Source organism: Engystomops pustulosus, chromosome 8 (genome assembly GCF_040894005.1).
Source record: "Engystomops pustulosus chromosome 8, aEngPut4.maternal, whole genome shotgun sequence".
In the NCBI taxonomy this organism is placed as follows: Eukaryota; Metazoa; Chordata; class Amphibia; order Anura; family Leptodactylidae; genus Engystomops; species Engystomops pustulosus.
Window position 1 is genome coordinate 36,634,021 of NC_092418.1, and position 23,114 is coordinate 36,657,134.

The window sequence follows — 23,114 nt, forward strand, 5'->3', positions numbered from 1 at the left end:
GAATGCTAGAGATGGCCAAGCTAGTGCTTATAAATGACATCGGGGAGACATTATTTTACATATTTATGACCTACTTTCCATTAATTCCTTTTAATCGCAGATCATTCTATTTGCCTTTCAATAGATCTTACTAATCCTACATACTTTTTATTATATCCTTTCTTCTTATCTTACCATTAGCAGTCCTTGCTTTGTGCCCTCACTTACATACTGTATATGCATAGTCTAATGTAAGGTTATCCTCCTCAGTAGCAGTGAAAACATCCCATGTGGTCCGTGGGATTTGGGCGATACGTATAGTATATAAAGATTGATGGGGCTGCACTGAGCCTATGGGCATCAGGCATCCAACTCTGCAATTCATAAATAATAGATACAAAAATAATGTAAGTAAAAGCAGGAGCCAGTTTTCCTGTATAGAAAGTTCATCTCCCCATAACATTCAATCCAGTATACATTATTAATAAGATTAAGAAAAAACACATTACCAGCGAGTACAGTGAGAGAATGATTCCTGCCCTGGGCACCGCTCTTGTCTGTCCGCAGTCCCATGCCAAGACCCTGGCATTCATTAATAATAAGTTCAAATGTCTGAGAAGTCACAGGTACTGGAGAAATGATGAGGCTGCACATTCATTTATGAGCCAGATGTGAAGCTCTGTGATCATGAAATTGACATCACGGAGCTCTCGAGCTTCCAGAATGCTATTTTATTTCCTTTGCCCATGTTTAGTCAGGTAGGAAAGGATTGTTTCTTTTGTAAAGATGCTGGAAAACAAAATAAAATGTAGCTATATTTTTGAATTCACGAAGATGTCAACATCTGCAAAGAGTTTGTATGTTCTCTCCGTGTTTGCTTGGGTTTCCTCTGGGTACTTTGGTTTCCTCCCACACTCCAAAACATACTGTTAGGTTGTTTAGATTGTAAGCCCCATGGGGACAGGGACTGATTTGACATGCTTTGTGCGGCGCTGTGTAATCTGTGTGCGCTACATAAATAAAGAATTATTATTATGTCTTGATTGAGGCTTTTCAAGCCCCCATATAATTTCATGTATAGGACAATGTAGGGGTATCTGGTTAGGTGCTCATCGGAAGGCAAAAGCAGCAAGAATGGTCATTACTACATTGTTATGCTGGCTAGTCTGGGTTGCGGAAGTATAGACTTACTAGGTCACCTTCCAGAATAGTTGTACATGGTGATCATAAGTTAAAGGACATCAACCACCAGTTTACTGGTGGTAACATGCCCCAACTAGACAGTTTGTTCAGTCTAGGAGATGGGGGGGGGGCTGTTTTTAATATGTTTTCGGGCATCCTTATCAATGAAATATGAACTTTGAACTTTGTAAAACAGCCAGAGGCGCTCAGGCGCCGTCAGCCTGAGCACCTCTCGGCTTCGCCAGCTTTCAACTTATGCACACACCCCCGCTGCAAGGCTCCTCCTGCTCCAGGCTGGGAAATCATGATCCGGCCGGTGATGTCATAGCCGGGCATGTGCTCTCTCCTAGTTCTACGGCCGGAGCAGGAGGAGGCTTGCAGAGGGGGGTGCATAAATAAAGAGTCGGGGAAGCCAAAATAACATGTTTTCTAATTCACTGTTATTAACAAAATTGCAGCATTTTAAAGATATAAGTCTAATCTCACTGATCACTTCCTGCCAGGAGATCGTGAGCACAGAGAGCGGTTTCATCTACAAGCTACAAGGAGATAAGTGATCCGGGGGATTGGGGAAACAGGCACATATCTGTGAGATGTAGCAGTGCTGACAGTGTAAAAGTCTGTCAGCCTGTGTCTATCATGCGTAATCCCATGCATCTCTGATCTGTCTCCTCTCTATGTATCAGATACTAGTACAATGTCAGCAGCTAGATGAAAATGTATATACACCTGTACCCTGATAATATAACCACATTGTTTAGTATTTACATAACCACATTGTTACCCCACAGAACTATATTTATTATAATGTGTCTGCTTAGAGAGGCCCCGCCCACACCCTGGGATTTTGCACTGAGCAGCATATAGCATGTGAAAATTTTCTTTAGTGGGAAAACCCCTTTAATGCAGCAACCAGGCTCGTCTTTCAGACCAAACACTAGATGGATTCCTCTAGTTTGTGCCAGTCCCTGCATTGGTTACCTGTCTCCTTCCAAATACAGTATAAAATAATCACAAATCCACAAAGCTCTGCACAATGCTTCATCTCCCTACCTCGACTCTCTTATCTCACTCTATCGCCCAACCAGTGTTCTATCATCTGCCAGTGAACTTGGATTGTTCTCTTCCTTAATTCGACCCCTATTGGTCACTTCTACAGAACTTTTCATGAGCTGCACCAATTCTCTGGAACGCTCTACCATGGAATATCAAACTAATACCCAACCTCCAAAGCTTCAAACATGCTTTTAAAGCCCGTCTCTTTAGGTACAGCTATCACATTCCTTAAAGGGGTATTCCGGGAATATGAAAGTCTGACACATAAACCCATGATAATATAAATATATGAATATAACAAAAGTCAATGTCATTAGTCACAAAATGGAGCTTAAATAGTTTGATTTTATGATTTACAAAATGTATGGCCTCTCTAAAGTAGGCGGAGTTATCACCAAGATGGCTGACACTGGAAACTACAACTCCCATGATCCTTTAGTTCTCAGTAACAGCTCCTGCCTCTTATGTTCTGCTCCCTGTGATGATGTAACAGACTGTCCTGCTCTGTTACCATACTAATGATATGTAACTACCATCATTGCACATTACCTCACTGAAATGACATCTCGCCACAACACCAGCCATACTGAATGCACTGCAACCAACCAACTACAGGCAAACCATAGTGGTGATTACATGACCTGTCCAGGCAGGTGCAGGACATATGATTTGGACATGTGACCAGCGGCCATCTTCTGTCCTGTGTCTGCTCCGTGTGGAGGAAATCAACGGACTGATTAACCCGTTCACGACCCGTGACGTAATAGCACGTCACGGGTGGGCCGCGGGTGCATGGAGAGGGCTCACACGCTGAGCCCTCTCCGTAGCCGGTAAGTCTTTGCTGTTTTCCCGCTGATCGCCGTCGGCAAAGATGCGGGCGGCTTCAAAAGGTTGGCAGCGCATGGGCGCCCCCATCTTTTCGAGTATCGCCGCTCCCCGTGACGTCATCAGGGAGCGGTGATCCGTCGCCATGGTAGCCTCGGGTCTCACGAAGACCCGAGGCTACTTCGGGTTAACCCATGCATTACAATGTGCTATCAGCACATTGTAATGTATGAGTAGTAAAATTCACATATACTGCCATACTGTAGTATGGCAGTATATGATAGGATCGTACAGACAACCTAGGGTTAAAGTACCCTAGGGAGTCTGAAAAATAGTAAAAATAAAAAAAAAAGTAAAAAATAAAATTTATAATAAAAAACCCTAAAAACTCAAATCACCCCCCTTTCCCTAGAACTGACATAAATATAAATAAACAGTAAAAATCATAAGCACATTAGGTATCCAAAAATGCCCGATCTATCAAAATATGATAACGGTTTTTCACTGCGTTTAATCCCGTAACGGAAAATCACGCCCAGAGTCGAAAATGGCACTTTTTTGTCATTAAAAAAAATTCTATAAAAAGTGATCACAAGGCCGAACAGTCCTAAAATTGATAACATTGTAAACGTCATCAAAATCCGCAAAAAATTACACCACCCACATCTCCGTACACCAAAGAATAAAAAAGTTATTAGCGCCAGATGGCAAAATCCCCCCAAAAATTTTTGTACAGGAGGTTTTAATTTTTTTAATTGTATGAAAACATTATAAAACCTATGTAAATTTGGTATCCCCGTAATTGCACTGACCCAAAGAATAAAGTGGACATGTCCTTTGGGGCGCTCAGTGAAATCCGTAAGATCCAAGCCCACAAGAAAACGGCACAAATGCGTTTTTTTACCAATTTCACAGCATTTGGAATTTTTTTCCCGCTTCCCAGTACACGGCATGGAATAATAAATACCATCTCTATGAAGTGTAATTTGTTACGCAGAAAACAAGTTGTCACACAGCTCTGGACATGGAAAAATAAAAAAGTTATGGATTTTTAATCAAGGGGAGTGAAAAATGAAAATGAAAAAACAAAAAAGGGCAAGGTTCTGAAAGGGTTAAAGGGCCAGTAGCATTTTAATTCTCCATTACAGTCTGTGTATGTCCACAGCATTTTCGACTAAGGGGAGCAAAAATTTAAATAACTAATTACATATTAACTTATATTTTGAGGACCCATTTGTATATGAACTATGCTTTTTCCTTGAATACCCATTTAAGCAACAAACCTCAAATCAGCTCCAGGTCTTTTATCAGCTATATTAAAAATGACATAAGAAGAAATTGCCCAATCCTGCCATGAAACTCCTTTGAGTCACTGGTCCGGTTACTTTTGGTCCCTTTCAAAACAAGGTGGCACATGTTTTGGAGCTGAAATTCTTAAACCAGGGGTGTCAAAATAATTTTCCTAGTGGCCCACATCAGCCTTGTGGTTGCCTTAATGGGACCAAATGTCAATTTAGTCCTGTATAAATTTATCTACTCAAGTTGTTTAGTAATTCCATTTATACACCATAAACATTGCATTCAGCCATTTAAAGGACACCTGTCATCAGGTCTGTGTCACTTGTCCTGTCACTACTACCTGTTGGAGCAGCTCACAAGGATCCATCCCAGCCTTTATCTAGTTATTTCATACATTATTCATTGTAAAATCATCTATTCTTTATCATGTAAATGAGGCTGGTCACATGGTCAGAGGCAGTGATGTCACCCCTGTTACCCCTCCCCTCATGTCTGTGTGTAATGTATAGTAAAGCATTGCTAGTGTGTGTGCTGCATCTGCTGACATGCTGCATCCTCCTAATATACAGGTGAGAGACACAGACATCAGCTACACATGAATCTGACATGTTCTGCTGTAACATGGCTGCCTGGAGCTGCTGTATCTCTCCTAAACACACACACATGCACACACAGGCTGCAGGGGGCGTGGCCACCAGCTCCAGGAAGCACATCATTATACAGCCTCACATCATTATACAGGCTGTCAGTCAAGCACTGGGGGTGTGGCTGTGCCTCCCACTCATGAATAGAGTGGACAGCTTGAATATGCTAATGCTTCATTGGACACTTCACAGGTCATTTGCATACAGCTTTAGGACCTCATTGCTTTGGTTTACAGGCATGTAGAGGGACAATGAAGGGATAGAGGCAATGCTCTCTAATGGCAGTTTATGAAAATATATTTAGTTTAGGGGGGTTATTTTGCATGACGGGTTCTCTTTAAAGGACACCTGTCATCAGGTCTGTGTCGTTTGTCCTGTCACTACTACCTGTTGGAGCAGCTCACAAGGATACATCCCAGCCTTTATCTAGTCAATTCATACATTAATCATTATAAAATCTTTTCTTTATTATGTAAGTGAGGCTGGTCACATGGTCAGAGGCAGTGATTTCACCAGTTACCCCTCCCCTCTCCCTGCTCATGTCTCTGTGTAATGTACAGTAAAGCATTGCTGGTGTCTGGGCTTTTATCTGCTGACATGCTGCATCCTCCCATACACGTGTGTGAGACACAGACATCAGCCACACAAGTACCTGACATGTTCTGCTATAACATGGCTGCCTGGAGCAGTTGTATCTCTCCTATACATATACACACAGGCTACAGGGGGCGCCAGCACCAGGAAGGACATGGAGGAGCCATTACACCATTATACCTCACATCATTATACAGGCTGTTAGTGATGTGTATAGCAGTATCTCATACACACACAGGCTGCAGGGGGCGCCAGCACCAGGAAGCACATGGAGGATCCATTACACCATTATACCTAACATCATTATACAGGCTGTCAGTCATGTGTATAGCAGTATCTCATACACACAAGCTGCAGGGGCGCCAGCACCAGGAAGCACATGGAGGAGCCATTACACCGTTATCCTCACTTCATTATACAGGCTGTCAATCAAACACTGGGGGTGTGGCTGAGTTGGCGCATACAGCGGGCACACAGTGGAGCAAAGAAGGTCACCAATGGCGCCGCTTTGGGGTAGGGAGGAAAGGTGAGTATCGGAGGCACATTAACTCTATTCTGTGCTTCCGACAAGCATACGACAGTGGCAGGGAGCCAGAGCCGAGCCAGATAACGCAAGGCCGCGGGCCGGATTTGGCTCTCTCATCTGTGTCCAAAACCCTTTATCCCTTTAAATGAAAGCTGAAAGTTTGAAAGAACATCATATAACTAGAACTTGAAAATGTTTCAGTAAACTTGTAAAAGAAAAACCAAAATTTGTAGTCTAAATATTAATGGACTCATCTCTGCTCATTTTACACATGAGTCTGGAGAAGTTATTTTGATTGACATCCTATTGTGCGATTGAGGCCACCGATGACATGTTGATGGGGTTCGTACTCCTAGCACCCCAGCATTGTGCTATTAGACTCTTCTGTGTGTAGTCTGTCTGCATGTCATGTACGTGTCAGAGGATACTGCAGATGCACCTTGCTGCTAATGAGAATTTCTATAGCACCTCGCCACAGGTGTTCAGCTGCTGCACAAATTAAAGGAGCGTCCCCAACCTTCTCCAAATTCCCAAACCTGTACAAAGTAATTTAATTTGCCTGCCACTAAGCTGATATCTCGGTATTGGATCTTTCAGAGGTGTTGCAATAAATAAAGTTACGTGTCTGTAAATGGCGCTATTTAGGAAGGCGGCTTCCTGTTCTACAGATGAGAAGTGTGTTCCATTCTGAGAGTTCAATGACAGGCAAGCAAAGAAGAAGCAGGTTTGTTTTAGCATAACTGCACATAGCACAGGCTGGCAGGGAGTCAACGAATGAGTGCCATGCAAACTGATTATTTTTAACTTTTCAATGAAATCGAAGCCAGGAATAGGATTTTCATGATATGACATAGGATATTAGAAATGAAGCCTATAATTGGAAATGGGATTATTCAGTGACGCGGGATGCATGATTTACATATGAACACAGGATGAATTCATTAGCCGCAAACGTGTCGCCTCCTCTCTAAATTTTTTCTTTTTCTTATGCCGTTCTTTCCAAGTGATGAAATATCTGCTACAGATTGATGTCAAGATTGTACACTGATTTTTTTTTTTTTTTTTAATTTTGTTGCCATCTCTTTAGGTGAACTCCGTCAAGCTGTTGTTCTCATGGTGAACAGGAAAGATGAACTCGAGGAGCAAAACGCGTAGGTGTAAATTAGCATTGTTTAATCTTTCCTCTAATGTGTGTGATCACTGTATGTGTCACTAAATCACTAAAATGTAATATTTAGTACGATTTGCTAATGCAGCCATAGGTGGTTTCTGAGACTCCCCTGCTGTACATACTGATCCTGTGTGGTTTCATATCTTAAATATAAGATAACACACCAACCCGAAGTTACTAGGGGCATAAGGGGAAAGTTTACCAGGATAAATATGTATGGTACACATATGTATGGTATTGTAATTTCTAGTATGTGGCCAATGCTCTTTCCGAATTCCTTTAAAATAGTATTATCATACTTTACTCAAGATTTAGTATTATAGGGCATCAACAAGTCTTTCAATCAAGAGAGGGAGCATACAGTACAAAGAGAATATAGAGACCCAATTCAGTTCACAGCTAAGTTCCTCCTTTCAGCCTCCTAACAGCCTGTGATAAGGCCTCAATAAGGGGCTCTGGTAAAAATCCCCAGGAGCCCTTCTTACTCCTTAGCATAATTTTCAAAGTTGATTTTAGAAGGAGGCCATGGATAACAAATATAAGAAGATTACCTCAGTCAGAGAGCCTGGATCTATTAGTAAGTGCACCTGGTTTATCATGATGGATTTTAATAGTAGATTTCTTTTTACATATAAATAATTTTTCTTTTTATAATTTATATTTTGTTCTTTTCATACTAATATTTGCCCACTTCTAATGGAACAATGAAATTTTTGCAAATTGTTGTGTCGAACATTCAGTTTATGCGTATACAGCTCTCATTCAGACGCATTTGTAATAACTAGAAACAACTCACCTGTAAGTTATCAAGGAAATGAGGAAGGTAAGTTACACAGGAGCAGCATCTTACTGTACGGACAGTTTGTAGTCAGGAACAACTGTGGCGCACAATTCTGCATTGGTGCTGCATACATAATGGTGGAATAGTTTATTCACGAAGTTGCTTTTCTTGTATAAAGTTTTTATTGGATTCATCCCCAAAAATTAAATAGTAATAAAATAAATAAGACAATTCTGTGGAAACTTGAGTTAGTTACAACTACTTTTCCTCCAGTACTTGAGCATTTTGGAGGAAAGGCAGCCTTTGCAAGCTGTGGCAGATGGTTTTCTCTTTTTCCAGATCACTGAGAAACCTGCTCGATTCAGAGATGGAACATTCTTCAGCACTCAGGCTGGAAATTGACAACCTGAGGAGGAAAGTGGCAGAACAGGAGGAGCGTCACGCAGCGAAAATCCAAGCTTTGGCAAGGTAGGAGGCTTCAGCCAGGAAACGGTTCCAGCTCATTTCAGAAGGGTTTTGGGCCCCGGAGTTAATGACTGATCTGCTGAGGACAGCTTCTACCACTTAATTGCAGAAAGATTAACACATGGCTGTGCTGGGTGAAATTCTCGGCTTTTTTAATATTTGGCTTCAAGCATTATTTGTACTTTGGTTTTATTTTTTAATTTTTTTTAAAGCACAGTACCACTGACAACCTCTAGGTGGCAGTTTTGCGCCTGTTGTTCTATGAAGAGGTATATTATAGATGCTATCCATAGTCCAGCTGAATAAGAGGGATTCAACTCAATCACTAAACTGTATATTTAGTGCTATTTGCTATTGCAGATATAGATAGACCATGGTGGACGTCCCACCAAAATGGATTTCAACTTTTGCTGAATGCTCTGTCCTCTTCACCTGAATTGGGCTTAGCTGCAGTTCCAAACGGAATCATAATACAGATTATGACGCTGTGACTTTCCAATTTGTTTGTCTCTTCAAACAGTCGTCCTCTGGAGTCACAATCTGATATTAAGAACCGTCCCAAAGCGTAGGTAATCTATGAATTCAAGCCAGCCTACCAATCCTATAATAACTTCCAGCTTCAGAAGCCAAGGATGTCATGGTTCAGTCAAATACACCTCTTTTCTAACACAAATTAGTTGGACTGTTATCAGGAATTTACTACCGCATTTTTCCGACTATAAGGCGCACAAAAAATCCTTTGATTTTTCTCAGAAATCAAAGGTGCGCCTTATAGTCCAGTGCACCTTATATATGAACCATACTTACAGACAACAGCTGCCTTGAACTGTGCACAGGTCCACCACCTGCTGGTCATTCATCCTTATAATCCGGTGCGCCTAAAATATGAACCCAGATGTTTTAGCAGGCATTTATTGATGGTGCACCTTATAATCTGGTGCGCCTTATAGTCCGAAAAATACGGTATGCTTTTTGAAGAGACTTGAATGTATTATTGACTACCCATGATCATTTCATTGGTGGTGGTCCAGCTCCTGTACCCCCCCATTGATCAGTTGCTTTCATGATGATACCTTTTCAGGGTTTTGCTGTGGTGTCACATTCATTCTTAGCTGTTATCTCATATAATTCTTTTTCTCAACTATTAAAAAATGCAGCACATAAAATTCCATTTTTGCAATAATTTGTAATGACATTCGATGGTAACATGACTGTTCTTGCTCCTGCAATGGCTGCTCATGTACAAGTGAAAAACTTTAAAGTGATCAATTAACATCATGTTAGTCTAATGTTATCTGGGAACAAAAAGGCTTTGGACGTTAAAGGCCTTATGTTTCCTATATATATCCAGGGAAAACTTAGAAAGGTGCACAACCTCACTCCAGCTAGTGGAATTGCTTACACCGGAGACCCTTCTCTCTCTAATGGGGTCCCACTTATCTGTTTATAAGGATCATAAGGTGATGGGTTGGCTTAAAGGGCACCTACCACCCCGATTCTACCTATAAAGGTAGAAGGGGTGGTAGGTGGATGGATGGGACGTGAGGATAGCCCTTTTTTGGGCTAATCCTCACGTCCCGGGTGTCTTTTAGAAAACTTTATTGCATGTATATGCTAATTTTTTTATGCGGCTACTGGGGCGTGGAGTAGCCGGACATGAGGCTACTAGTCGCGGCTACTCCACGCCCCTGTAGCCGCGTTACTCCGCCTACCAGGTAATCTTCGGCTCGCAGCTCCTGGTAGCTGCGCGCCCTCGTCCGGGTCCCCTGCGTTCTGCGCGGCCGCGGCTCCGGGGCCGGAACTACTGCGCATGCGCAGTAGCCGGGGGACTCGGACGAGGGCGCGAGGGCCGAAGATTACCTGGTAGGTGGAGTAACGCGGCTCATGTCCGGCTACTCCACACCCCAGTAGCCGCATAAAAAAATTAGCATATACATGTAATAAAGTTTTCTAAAAGACACCCGGGACGTGAGGATTAGCCCAAAAAAGGGCTATCCTCACGTCCCATCCATCCACCTACCACCCCTTCTACCTTTTATAGGTAGAATCGGGGTGGTAGGTGCCCTTTAAGCCAACCCATCACCTTATGATCCTTATAAACAGATAAGTGGGACCCCATTAGAGAGAGAAGGGTCTCCGGTGTAAGCAATTCCACTAGCTGGAGTGAGGTTGTGCACCTTTCTAAGTTTTCCCTGGATATATATAGGAAACATAAGGCCTTTAACGTCCAAAGCCTTTTTGTTCCCAGATAACATTAGACTAACATGATGTTAATTGATCACTTTAAAGTTTTTCACTTGTACATGAGCAGCCATTGCAGGAGCAAGAACAGTCATGTTACCATCGAATGTCATTACAAATTATTGCAAAAATGGAATTTTATGTGCTACATTTTTTAATAGTTGAGAAAAAGAATTATAGCTGTTATGCTAAGAATGAATGTGACACCACAGCAAAACCCTGAAAAGGTATCATCATGAAAGCAACAAAAAAGGGCTATCCTCACGTCCCATCCATCCACCTACCACCCCTTCTACCTTTATAGGTAGAATCGGGGTGGTAGGTTCCCTTTAAAGGGAATCTCTCACCACATTTTTACAGATAGTGACAAGTTCCTATAGAACCCTATTAACTAACTGACACCCTTCTTTTAGCTAAAAACTGTTTCCTTCAAATCAACTATATCTTATATTCCCTGGCATCAGAGGGGGTGTCTCCTGCTTGGCTGGTCCCTCCCATCTACTCCTCCCCATGCCTTATGCATCCTTATTATACAGCACTTCATGTCATGTGATGTTTTTAAGGTCCTATATCCTTTACATTTGCAAAATGTACCCAGTGTATGTATATCATCACATGAAATCACAGCAGCCTCCATGGACTTCTACTCCTTACTGTATGCTGTAGTTTCATGTGATTTAGATACATACATGCAGAAGATTTTGCAAATGTAAAGGGTATAAGACCTTAGATGGCATCACCCTGGTCACATGAATGTAACACCATGGCACCGTGTAAATAAATAGACACAATAATTCCTATAAGTAAAAAGAGCTGGTCGAATATGTGTCTTTAGTTGAATTTTGGCAGATGCTTCAAGGAAGTAGGGCAGTGATTTGAAGAGACATAGAGCTGCCAGTCAAAATAATGGGGTTTGGTTCACGGCAGCCTGGAAGAAAACACAGTCATATCTGTATATCTTGAATAAAAAAAAGTCAAGTAAGCTAATTTGCATATCCGAAAAATGGCTGTGATTAAGGTACAGTGCCTGACTGGCAGCTAATTTTAGGTGATATGGGGAAGACTTGTAACCCTTTGCCAGCAGACATTGTTGGCATGGGAAGAGAGAATAAGGTAGAGCAGGATGAGTCATAATCTTCTGCTGCAGCTGCTCCTATTCATCAGTGCTCAGACATCTAAACAAGTAATCATGGAGAGTTTGCACACAGCACAAAAGTAAGTAGCAGGGATGCTGTATCCCTTGATGAACATTCAGGGTTTATCTGCAGGACAGTAAAGGCATATGAGCACTTTATGTGAAAGAGTGGCCAACCCCTTTAATGATGGAAGTTAATCAGAGTTTCAAAGCATGTTATTCCTTGATTCTAACACTTTAAAGGAGCAAGGCAATAACAATGGGACGTAACCTTCACATAAAAGTTTGTTGACAAGTGGGAGCTCTCAACATAAAAGTCATGATCTTTTAAGTGAAAATGTTACAAACCTGAGCAAAGGGCCACAAAGGGATATTTGTGGTGTAAACATTTAATTTGGCCTTATAGCTACAGTAAAGGAAAGGTTAGTATTTTCACATCACTTTCAACTAGTTCTTTTTTTTTTTAATCCTAAATACCAATTCCACATTTAACCCAGCACAGGCTGCATCATATAGTATGTCCTGAAATAAAGTGGACCCATCAATAACCATCACTTTCCTATTCTCCTTAATATTCTGACAATTTCTATTTTATTTTTTTATTATTTTTATTAAAACGATCATACTCCTTAAGCCTCGATTCATCTATGCTACAATTTTAAACATAAAATAATTTTAAAAATTTCAAGAATTAGGGACTGAATTGGTTTAAAAGTCACATGGCATGCCATACAAGTTAGATCTGATCCAATCAGTTCAAGGTGAGCAGAAGCATTAGGGAACATTGACGTATAATAGTTGTGCCTAGCTAGCAGTCGGGCTGCAGCTGCATATGCTGGTTGCCGGTTCTGCTTCTGCATAGGTGCAGCACCATATAGCTGGCGTAGCCTTTGATATCACTGATCCCTTAAAATATTTAGCAAAGTTGAAAGATTCTAGTTCCTTCATTTGGATCTTCGTTATTATCATCACTAAAACAACAAAAATCAGAAAGCTTATGGATTTGTTGAAGTATCCCTCAATTGCAGTGGGCTTTCAATGGCTTCTGTTAATCCCCTTTTCCATCACTTCCATTATTTCAGCTTTAAATTGGTGGTGAAATCAATAGGCATCTTTTAGACTTCCATAATCCTATTGGAAGTCCAAACGTAGGTGTGAACTGGGCCTTACCTTGATCTGGCTCTCAGGGCGTACTCCGGAATTCCTGGAAAAGGAGATCTACCACATGGGTGCAGTGCTTCTAAACCAAATACACTTACATGCTGGTGAGTGCCTCTGCAAATGGGATCCATTCTTCCTTTTAACCTCTAATAGCTTAGTGATTTTTAAGAAAATGTATTTTATATTATGCAAATGAGCCTCAGGGTCTCCTGGCTATGTCACAGATGCCCCTTCTGGCTCCGTCGTCTGCTAAATATTCACACCTCAATTAAGTGTTTCTGCCCTCATCCTTCCTTACCTGGCCAGAGAGACTGTGATGTCAGCTTGTTCTCGGCAATTGTTGTGCATGCGCATTCATGCGTGCACAGGAATTACTGACTCTTGGCTGATATCGCCAGCGTTCTGGCTGAGGAGGGGAGGGAGGCGGCTGGAAGAAACGCAGAATGGAGATGTGAATATTAAGCAGATGAAAGAGCCAGGAGGGGTTTCTCTGTTTTAGTCCGGGAGCCCTGAGGCTCATTTGCAAACTTTTAAAAGATGTTTTCTAAAAAACTAAGCTATTTGAGGCAAAATGAATAACGAATCCTGTTCCAGGAGGTTTAGAAGATCTGTACCCATGGGGTAGATTTCTTTTAAGATAGGTTTTCGTAACCTTTTAGATCTTTCTCCACTGTATACTCCATCCTTCTTCACTAACTCTTAGGTGACTGGTAACATTTTTCTTAAATTGAGGACAGTTTTTTATGTCATAAAATAGATAACTGCTGAGTGAATAAGATGGTGACAAATATGCACTAACACTGTTGGAGCTTTTAGTAAGCGTTTTCCTCACCCTAGTATTATATTGCCCAGCTGTGCTGCCTAATGTCCCCCATGCTGCTGCTGCTGCTGCTTGTGGATATGAGATGGATAAGATCCTCTTAGCGTTGTGTGTATTAGTTTAGACAAAAACTATAATCGGTGCAGGATACAAGTGAATATTGTGTTATTCCTCATGTAATACACACTTTTTGCAATAATATAAATGACTACATTGGTATCGATGTAAATATTATATTGCTGTTCATTCTGCATTTCTTTCTGTCCGTTTCTCTCCGGCGTAGCACAGTGGTCATATTCTAAAATGATTCCCTCCAATTATTGCCCATATTTCCTGTACTTTTTATATGTAAAAGACTTGCTAGAAAGTCAATAAAGTAATCTTAACCGAATATTTTACACAGACTAAGGTAAACACGCTTCATTGCTAATCTTCTCAGCACTGTAATTGTTTTCCTTCAACCTGACCACGCCATGGAGATAGTCTGCTCATTGAAAAACATTGCTTGCCTAGCTGACACAAAACCTGCAGTTACCGCAACGGATCTTCACTTAATGAATCCGGATCCTATTTCCTCCCATAGCACGTTACATCTGCAAATAGAAAGTTACTGTCTCAGAGTCGTGTCTGGAGTCTGTGATTACGAAAATACATTTTATTCCTCCATGTTTGCAATAATTGTATTGCAGGATGGTCAGGCATGACTTTTCTGCTAAATTATCGAAGACAGATTGATGGAGTTAATGAAGGAGGTTATGGAAAACAGTCTAGAATTTTTTTTAATATTAAGGAAACCGCTGATCTTTTGTTGCTAGGTCTGCAGTTTACAAGGTTATTACAACAAGGTAGAAATATAAAAAAAATTACAATTCTGATTAGTTAAATGCTTTAACGCTAGCAGTCTGTCCCTGCCGCTGTGTAACCTTACAGAATGGAGGCAGTGGCTGATGTCTCTAATGCTGTTTTGGCCCAGACGGTCACCTGTGCCGGTTTCCTTGCAAATTTTGTTCCCTAAGCTTGAAGACGTGGGCCCGTAACCTTTGTTCAAATGGGTTCCTAGCCAATTAGTGTGCACCCCTTACTATAAAAGGAACATCCCAAAGTCAAGATCTCTGTATATTGGTTAAAGGTTGAATACCAAAGGGGACACTAGAAAAATACCCTTGGGAATTAGCCCATGCCGTACTGGTTTGGAAGCACAGTGAGACTCCTGAGGAAGATGGGTGAACTTTTTTTCAGTGGTTACATAGTTGACTTTAGTGTCAATATTCATTAATTGGGTTGTCCGTTATTTTTATATTGGTGGTCTTATTGATGAAAGGTCTTCACCTGGTAAGACATTTATCTATATTTGCATAACGTAGTAGAGAACAGAGCTGGAAGAGGATCCTCTTCATAAGATCCATCATAAGAAAACCTGATTTGTATTCTGGTAGGCAGTGGCATAACAAGACATGCATATAATTGATTGGATTCTTCTTCTTGGACTCATGATCTGCCTCCTAGTAAATGCAGGCCCCCTCCAGCTCCGGACCTAGTCGCAGTCACAGTTCCCCCGCTGGTAGAGTAAACAATACAATACACTACACTACACTACACAGTGCACAGAACCAGTAACTGTAACTAGTTAAGGGTGTGGTCATATATACAAATGCAGCGCTAGGGCACGGGGCCAAGGCCTTATCCCATATACTCTAGTGCTGCGTTTGTAAATGCAGCGTTAGCGGTACACGTGAACGCACCCTAAGTCTTGTAGCTAGATGTTACGGTATGTTTATCCCAGTATAGGACATTGAGAATGCATATTATTTTGTATATTATCCTGTTTTACTTTGTCATCTATTATACCTTTTAATTAAATAAGCCTTTCTCCAAGTCTAGACTCTGCATCTTTAAAGAACAAATTCCTAGATAGAGCAGTTAGAAGGCACAACTCCCTTATTACAAACCCCCAAACTCGGCTGATTTGCAGTATTTATCCATTATTCCTTAGGTTATTCTTTGGGAATTAATGTGTCTTTGGTGACTCCCACACAGATTATTTTGACCTTTTTTTAAACTTAACTGCAGGTTTAGATTGGATAGTCTGCTCACCTGCTACCTCCTTGTCCTTCATGTTGCACCGAAGCAGGTTCTACAGGAATGTAACAAAAGTTCTTTCCAGCACACAGATGGGCGATTAAAATCTTTCTTTATTCTATAATAGTAAAAAAAAAATTTAGTTGCAAAAACAGCAACTTTCTTCTAGGCTATTTTTTTTTATTTTTGTTTCCGTCCCAATTTCTTGTCTGGATAGAATATATTGAACTGCTCTGTACAGTACAGTACTCGCTGCACTTTCTCAAACCTGACACAAGGTTCCTTTCTGCTTTAGTTTTTTTTTTGCCCATATGGCAAGAGTGCATCAGCTCAATTTTCAGTTTAATTTCAAGGAAAGTTAGTTGTCACAATTTCTGGGGTGCACCTGCTGTTGGCCGGCATCTGGTTCTGTAACGGCTCTGGATTCCGTGTGCTGTTTTAGTGTGGAGTTTATGTCTAGTCATTGAAGTGTGTTCTCACAGCCTGTTCACTGCTGTCTTATTCTCTCTGAGGGCTAAAAACCCTTCTTATAGGTATGATAAATTATTTATTTATACCCATGGGGCCTATGTATAGATACAAGGAAGCTGCAAAGTTTCACTTTTTCTTTTTCCATTTATTTCTTTGTTCAACTTTGTGTGAGCACATAAGTTTTGAGTAAATGGATAAAACCTAATAATTGTCAAAAGAAGAGATCAAATTGTAGAGATGTATTTTTATTAGATTTCTATCAATACCTTTTATGAAGAATTATTTATGTTTATGCGCAGCTGTGTAGTAGCATTCACTTGTGTATTAGCTTTATGTGGAGATACAGTAGGTCCTTGTGATGGGTTGTTCGTGAATGAGTCTTCTTTAAGACGAGAGTCGGATCTTGGTTCGGAGGCGATGGCTTACTTTAAAAGGGTTTTCCCATGAATAAAAGTTAGGCCCTATCTACGGGATAGGGACCAACTTGCATATCTGCGGGGGTCTCAGTGTTAAGACCCCAACAGATTACAAAAATGAGGGGTCCGATGGGATCCCACATGCCTCAGTCAGACCCCTCGTCACTCCTCAGACTAATGGAGCAGACGGCCGCGCATGACCGTTCTGCTCCATTAATCTCTACAGAGCTGATGGAAATTGCCAAGTGCTGCACTCTTCAATCTCCATCCGCTCCATGGAGATTAATGGACCAGAACGGTCACGCGTGGCTGTCTGCTTCATTAGTCTGACAGAGCTACGAGGGGTCCGACTGAGGTACGTGGGACCCCATTGGATCCCGTGGATAGGGCCTAACTTTTGTTCATGGGAAAACCCCTTTAATCACGCCCCTTACATGGTAAACCCAAAAATTGGGTTAAAGGGGTTGTCCACTTTAAGCAAATTTATATTTTTTTGTCATGAAAAGTTATACAATTTTCCAATATATTTTCTCTATGAAATGCTTGCAGTTTTCTAAATCTTAGCTTGTTGTCATTTTATAGGACACTGTTTAATTCTTGTGGATAAAAATTTGTCCATGGTCATGTGTTGTCACAGAGGGGCCCTGCTTGTTACAATTGGCGATTAATCAGAGCTGTGTGTTATATCAAGCCTTGCACCTCAATGACATCACAGCAAGCAGAGATCTAGAAAACTGAAAAATTTATTTAAAAACTATATTGAAAATTGTAGAAATTTTCACTACACAAACTATATCAGTTAGTTTGCTGGAAGTGGACACCCCCCCCCCCCCCTTAAACCAGCCAGCTTTTGGTTGTGTAACTGTATAAACCAGTTTCCTAATGGAGCAACCATGCCCCTTTTAACCCCATAAATTGGGTTAAACCGGAAGTGAGGATGGGTGGCTTAAATCCTATCCCAATGTAATTAATTAGGGAGCCATTGAGGAGCCATAAGAGTCTCTTGTATTACTGAGCTTAACAATATGATCCAACTCTCTAAAATGACCCAGACTTCCCATCACTAGTAGGGTCCCCATAGACACCTTGGTGTTTAAATGACAGGCAGACAGTAAAGTTTATTGATTTCAGGTGATTTCTTATTCTGAATGTGCATGTATTTACATGCTTTTGCCTCTTTTGTGTAGTGGTTTTTAGACGTGAGAGTTTAGAGCTAGCTGAATTTCCCATTTCTTCAAAGCGAGGAGCCTATAGGCAAGTTCTCCAGCAGAGCCCATGTGCCATTGATCTTCCCAGTTACTCTTTCTATATAGAATCTGCAGGTCATTTATCGATCAGCCTTTCCCAAGGTCTGAAGAACAATGTCACTTTCTAACTAACCCCTCAAAGATCTGTATTGATAGATTTTTCAAATCTTCTCTTACGCCAAGAAGAGACTCGGGTTATTTTGTATATTTTATACCCACAAATGAGCACTTTATAAAGTAAACTTTTGCTTTGTTTTGCCGCCTAGTCACAAGATTGCCAGTATCAGAGATATTTTTTAGATTTTTTTTTTTTATGTATTTGATAGGAAATTTGTACTCTAGACTGTATTTAAAGAGGACCTGTCACCCAAAATTTCGGCACTAGGAGCTGCTTACTAAAGTAAGCAGCTCCTAGTGCTTGAACAAACGCCGCAATGTTAGAAGGATAGCGTTACCGAAAAAAACCCCGGTAACGCCATCTAACACTGCGGCGAGCGCTCCGATGTATTCATGAGGGGCTGGCTCTTCCCCGGACCGCCCCGTTTGCTCCATAGGGTGGGGGTGACTGCCGTGCGTCATGTGGCAGTCACCGCCCCTAACCCCGTCCCAACCCCGCCCCCTCATGGATACACCAGACCGCTTTGTGAGCGGTCCGATGATTACACTGTACCCCCCCGCAGTGTTAAATAGCGTTACCGGAGGTTTCCGGTAACGCTATCCTTCTAACACTGCGGCGTTTGTTCAAGCACTAGGAGCTGCTTACTTTAGTAAGCAGCTCCTAGTGCCAGAATTTTGGGTGACAGTTCCTCTTTAAAAGCTGATAAGCAGAATCCGTGGGGAATTCAGTCCAAGAACAGGCTTTTTTCCTGTCGTCAATCCTGTCCTCTTTCTGAGACAAAAGTCTAAAGACATGACAAGACTGTGGACTTTTTTGCGAGAGATGTATCTGGTTAGAACAGCTAAATGATGCCATCTGAGATGACATTTATTGCAAGACACCAATTTCCCAAGCTTTTGTTTTTCAGAAGCAATATAACAGGTGTTCCTGTCTGCAAGATTGACAGTATTGATGTCACTGGGTACAATTTATAGCAAAAGACATCTCCAAGGGCTTAAAAGCACATGGATGTGATACAATGATTCAGTCCACGAATTGCTTCATTTTTTCCTGAAAGCTATAGTGTGTGCGTGCTGTCCCTCTCATATCCTTCTGTTTGGAAACATTCACACAGTGCGGTTTGTGATCGCAGTGTTAGAAACTGCATTTAGTTTCATTGTAGTCTTTCATGCAGTTTTTTATTTTGGTTGTGAACCTTTTTAAAGGGAACCTGTCATCAGCAATCGGCCTAATAAACCACTGCCAATATGTTGTCAAACAGTGTAACACCTTCAAGTTTTTGTTGCTTTCATGGTCCAGTGTGGTGGTATCATCCAGAAAAAAAACTTTGAAGCGAGCTGTAAATTAGTTGTATAAAGTCAAGGAGGCGGAGAGTTTAACACTACAGTCAAGGTTGGGAGCTCTGAACGCCTCCTTCATCATTGACATCATACATCAGACTTCAGGAGATCTGTTTAATGATGTCTCTGTGAAGAATTACAGTGAGGGGGGTTTTTTGAGGAAGAGAGAGCTTGACTTCAGTGTTAAAATTCCCACATCCTTGACTTTATACAATCAGTTTACATCTCAATTTAAAGTGGATTTTCTGGATGATGCCACCACACTGGGTCATGAAAGAGACATGATTTGGAAGGTGTTCAGCTGCTTGGCAACATGCTGGTAGTGGTTTATTAGCTCAGTTTCTGCTGACAGGTTCCCTGTAAGTAAACAAACTACACCGAAAACAATACATCAAAACTGAACGCAGTTGTCTGTACCCTTAAAAGGAATGGTCACCCAGAAAAATCAATAAACGCCGATGTTACTAAATTCCTGTAATTAAATAAGATGCACTTAGCTGTTTCTCTTCAAATTGCAGTTTCTTCTACGTTTGGAGTTTTGGCTGTGGGTCGTTCATTTGCACTGATTAGGCTAAATTTACATGATGTTTTCTGTGTACGCGCAGCATATATATGGAGAGATATCCCTTGATCAATCATGATACACCCAGGTCACATGGCCGAACCTGAACAGAAACTACAAATCCACTTATCTGTACTGATATTTAATTGCCTTTCCTTGGGTCATTATTTTGAGATTATTTTGAGATTCTGAGCTGGAAGAAGACTTCTCCGTACATTCTGTAGTGGCTATTTCAACAATAGCTTGTGCTGTAACAGCATTAATTTACAGACAGTACAGTGGGATGGTGGATTACACCCTGTTTATAGGGTATATACTCCCCTTCTGATTGCTAGATGAGCAATAACAAAAAGAAATGGAATATCCCTTTAGACATCCATACTCTACTACTATGGGTGCTGTCACACAATAGCATTTCAATTAGTCTTGAAACTGAATCAAACGCACTGGGGCAGCCACAGCCGATCATATATTTTTGTTGTAAGAGTGTGAGCCTAGAGCAGTGATGGCGAACCTTTTGGAGATAGAATGCCCAAAGTACAACCAAAACCCACTTACTTATATGTTGCAAAGTACCAACATGACAATTTAAGCAGTAGCTTATTGATCCCTGCTGCATCACAGGTTTCAATCTTATTGGTGTCCTGAGTTCACCAATACAATAGAAAAAAGATGGAGAACTTGGATTCAGGTTCCCCTGAAGAGGAACAATCCGGATTCCCTGAGCAGGAACTCCAACAATAATCTATCACTGCCCACACCTTCTTGTTCCTCCTGTAGCCCTGGCAGCCAAGGATTTTGCTTTAAAATGGAGCTTGGCACGTCCTGGGCTCTATTGGACCGAAGGGGGAAGCCCCGAGTCCTGTCTGGCAAACTCTGTGTTGGGGTGAAAGCCTGGGTGCCCACAGAAAGGGCTCAGAGTGCCACCTCTGGCACCCGTGCCATAGGTTCGCCACCACTGGCCTAGAGGGTGCTGGAGAGCCACCCAAAACCAGCGTTGGAAAGGACCTTGATTACTGCCATCCCAGGTCTACACCAGAGGGAGAGCTCACCGCAAGGCAGCGCTTTGTGTCAGCAGAAGGACTGTGGACCAGTTGTAGACAGACAGGTGGACTGTCCCAAAAGGACTGGAATCCAGTAAGAACATTGATTGTTTGAGTTCACTGAGAGCCAGAGAGCTGAGGAGGCACCGCAGTAATGTTTCTACAATCTGGAAGGTAACTAGGGTTCAAGAAGTGAGCTAGAGCACTATATAGGGGCTAAGCTGTTTGTTATATTTGTTCCTTTAATTGCTGAATAATGCCATTTTTTTGTATTGCTACAAGCTCCTGCGTTATTGCTGTGGCACCACAAAAGATGTCTGTGAGGCCAAGAAGTTTTTTCATTGATGCAAATGCATGCTATCAGCCATTAGCTGATTGCCGATCGCATGCGTTTTCATAGAAATGCATATGCAATTGGCCATTGCCACTCCAATGCGTTTTGATTCTGTTTCAAAACTAAGTCAAAATGCTATTGTGTGACAACACCCTATGGGGCACATTTACTAAGGGTCAGCAGACCGCAATTCTGTCGGGTTTCTTGAACATTTCCTTTTTGAGACGAATTGCCCCAGGTTTTTGGCGCACACAATCGGATTGTGGCGCATCGGCGCCGGCTTGCAAGCCACAGGAGTCGGGGGCGCGCGTGCGGGCAACCTGGATGATTTGTCCAAACGGCGGAATTTAAAAACGAAATTGTGTCAAAAGATCAAGCACTCACATGCACCAGGAAGAAGGTGAACTCTGGTGGACCTCGGCGGGAAAGCGGCACATGAAGGACCCGAATCATCGCACAACGCACAGCGACAGGACCGGGTAAGTAAATCTGCCCCTATATGTTTGGTTTGGATGATGTTACGGAGCTTAAAAGGGAACCCTGTTATCAGAAAATGGCCTGATAAACCACTAATTGTATGTTGTCAAGTGGCTGAACAGCTTCTTTCATGGCCTAGCTTGGTGGCATCATCCAGAAAATCAACTTTGAAGTGAGATGTTTATTGGTTGTATAAAAGTCAGGGAGGTAGTGAGCTTAACACTGAAGTCAAGTCTCTGAGTTCACCAATACAATAGAAAAAAGATGGAGAACTTGGATTCAGGTTCCCCTGAAGAGGAACAATCCGGATTCCCTGAGCAGGAACTCCAACAATAATCTATCACTGCCCACACCTTCTTGTTCCTCCTGTAGCCCTGGCAGCCAAGGATTTTGCTTTAAAATGGAGCTTGGCACGTCCTGGGCTCTATTGGACCGAAGGGGGAAGCCCCGAGTCCTGTCTGGCAAACTCTGTGTTGGGGTGAAAGCCTGGGTGCCCACAGAAAGGGCTCCGAGTGCCACCTCTGGCACCCGTGCCATAGGTTCGCCACCACTGGCCTAGAGGGTGCTGGAGAGCCACCCAAAACCAGCGTTGGAAAGGACCTTGATTACTGCCATCCCAGGTCTACACCAGAGGGAGAGCTCACCGCAAGGCAGCGCTTTGTGTCAGCAGAAGGACTGTGGACCAGTTGTAGACAGACAGGTGGACTGTCCCAAAAGGACTGGAATCCAGTAAGAACATTGATTGTTTGAGTTCACTGAGAGCCAGAGAGCTGAGGAGGCACCGCAGTAATGTTTCTACAATCTGGAAGGTAACTAGGGTTCAAGAAGTGAGCTAGAGCACTATATAGGGGCTAAGCTGTTTGTTATATTTGTTCCTTTAATTGCTGAATAATGCCATTTTTTTGTATTGCTACAAGCTCCTGCGTTATTGCTGTGGCACCACAAAAGATGTCTGTGAGGCCAAGAAGTTTTTTCATTGATGCAAATGCATGCTATCAGCCATTAGCTGATTGCCGATCGCATGCGTTTTCATAGAAATGCATATGCAATTGGCCATTGCCACTCCAATGCGTTTTGATTCTGTTTCAAAACTAAGTCAAAATGCTATTGTGTGACAACACCCTATGGGGCACATTTACTAAGGGTCA

The 23,114-nt window shown here is 41.9% G+C and overlaps 1 protein-coding gene across 3 annotated transcripts in view; it reads left to right on the plus strand.

Moving 5' to 3' along the window:
- The window catches only part of SNX29 (sorting nexin 29), a 353,067-nt gene that overhangs the window by 53,913 nt on the left and 276,040 nt on the right, over window positions 1-23,114 (plus strand). For all 3 annotated transcript variants that reach the window (XM_072120679.1, XM_072120678.1, XM_072120680.1), the window contains 2 exons: window positions 7,193-7,256; window positions 8,397-8,525. In XM_072120679.1, the coding sequence (XP_071976780.1) occupies window positions 7,193-7,256; window positions 8,397-8,525 (193 nt within the window). The remainder of the gene's footprint in view (window positions 1-7,192; window positions 7,257-8,396; window positions 8,526-23,114) is intronic.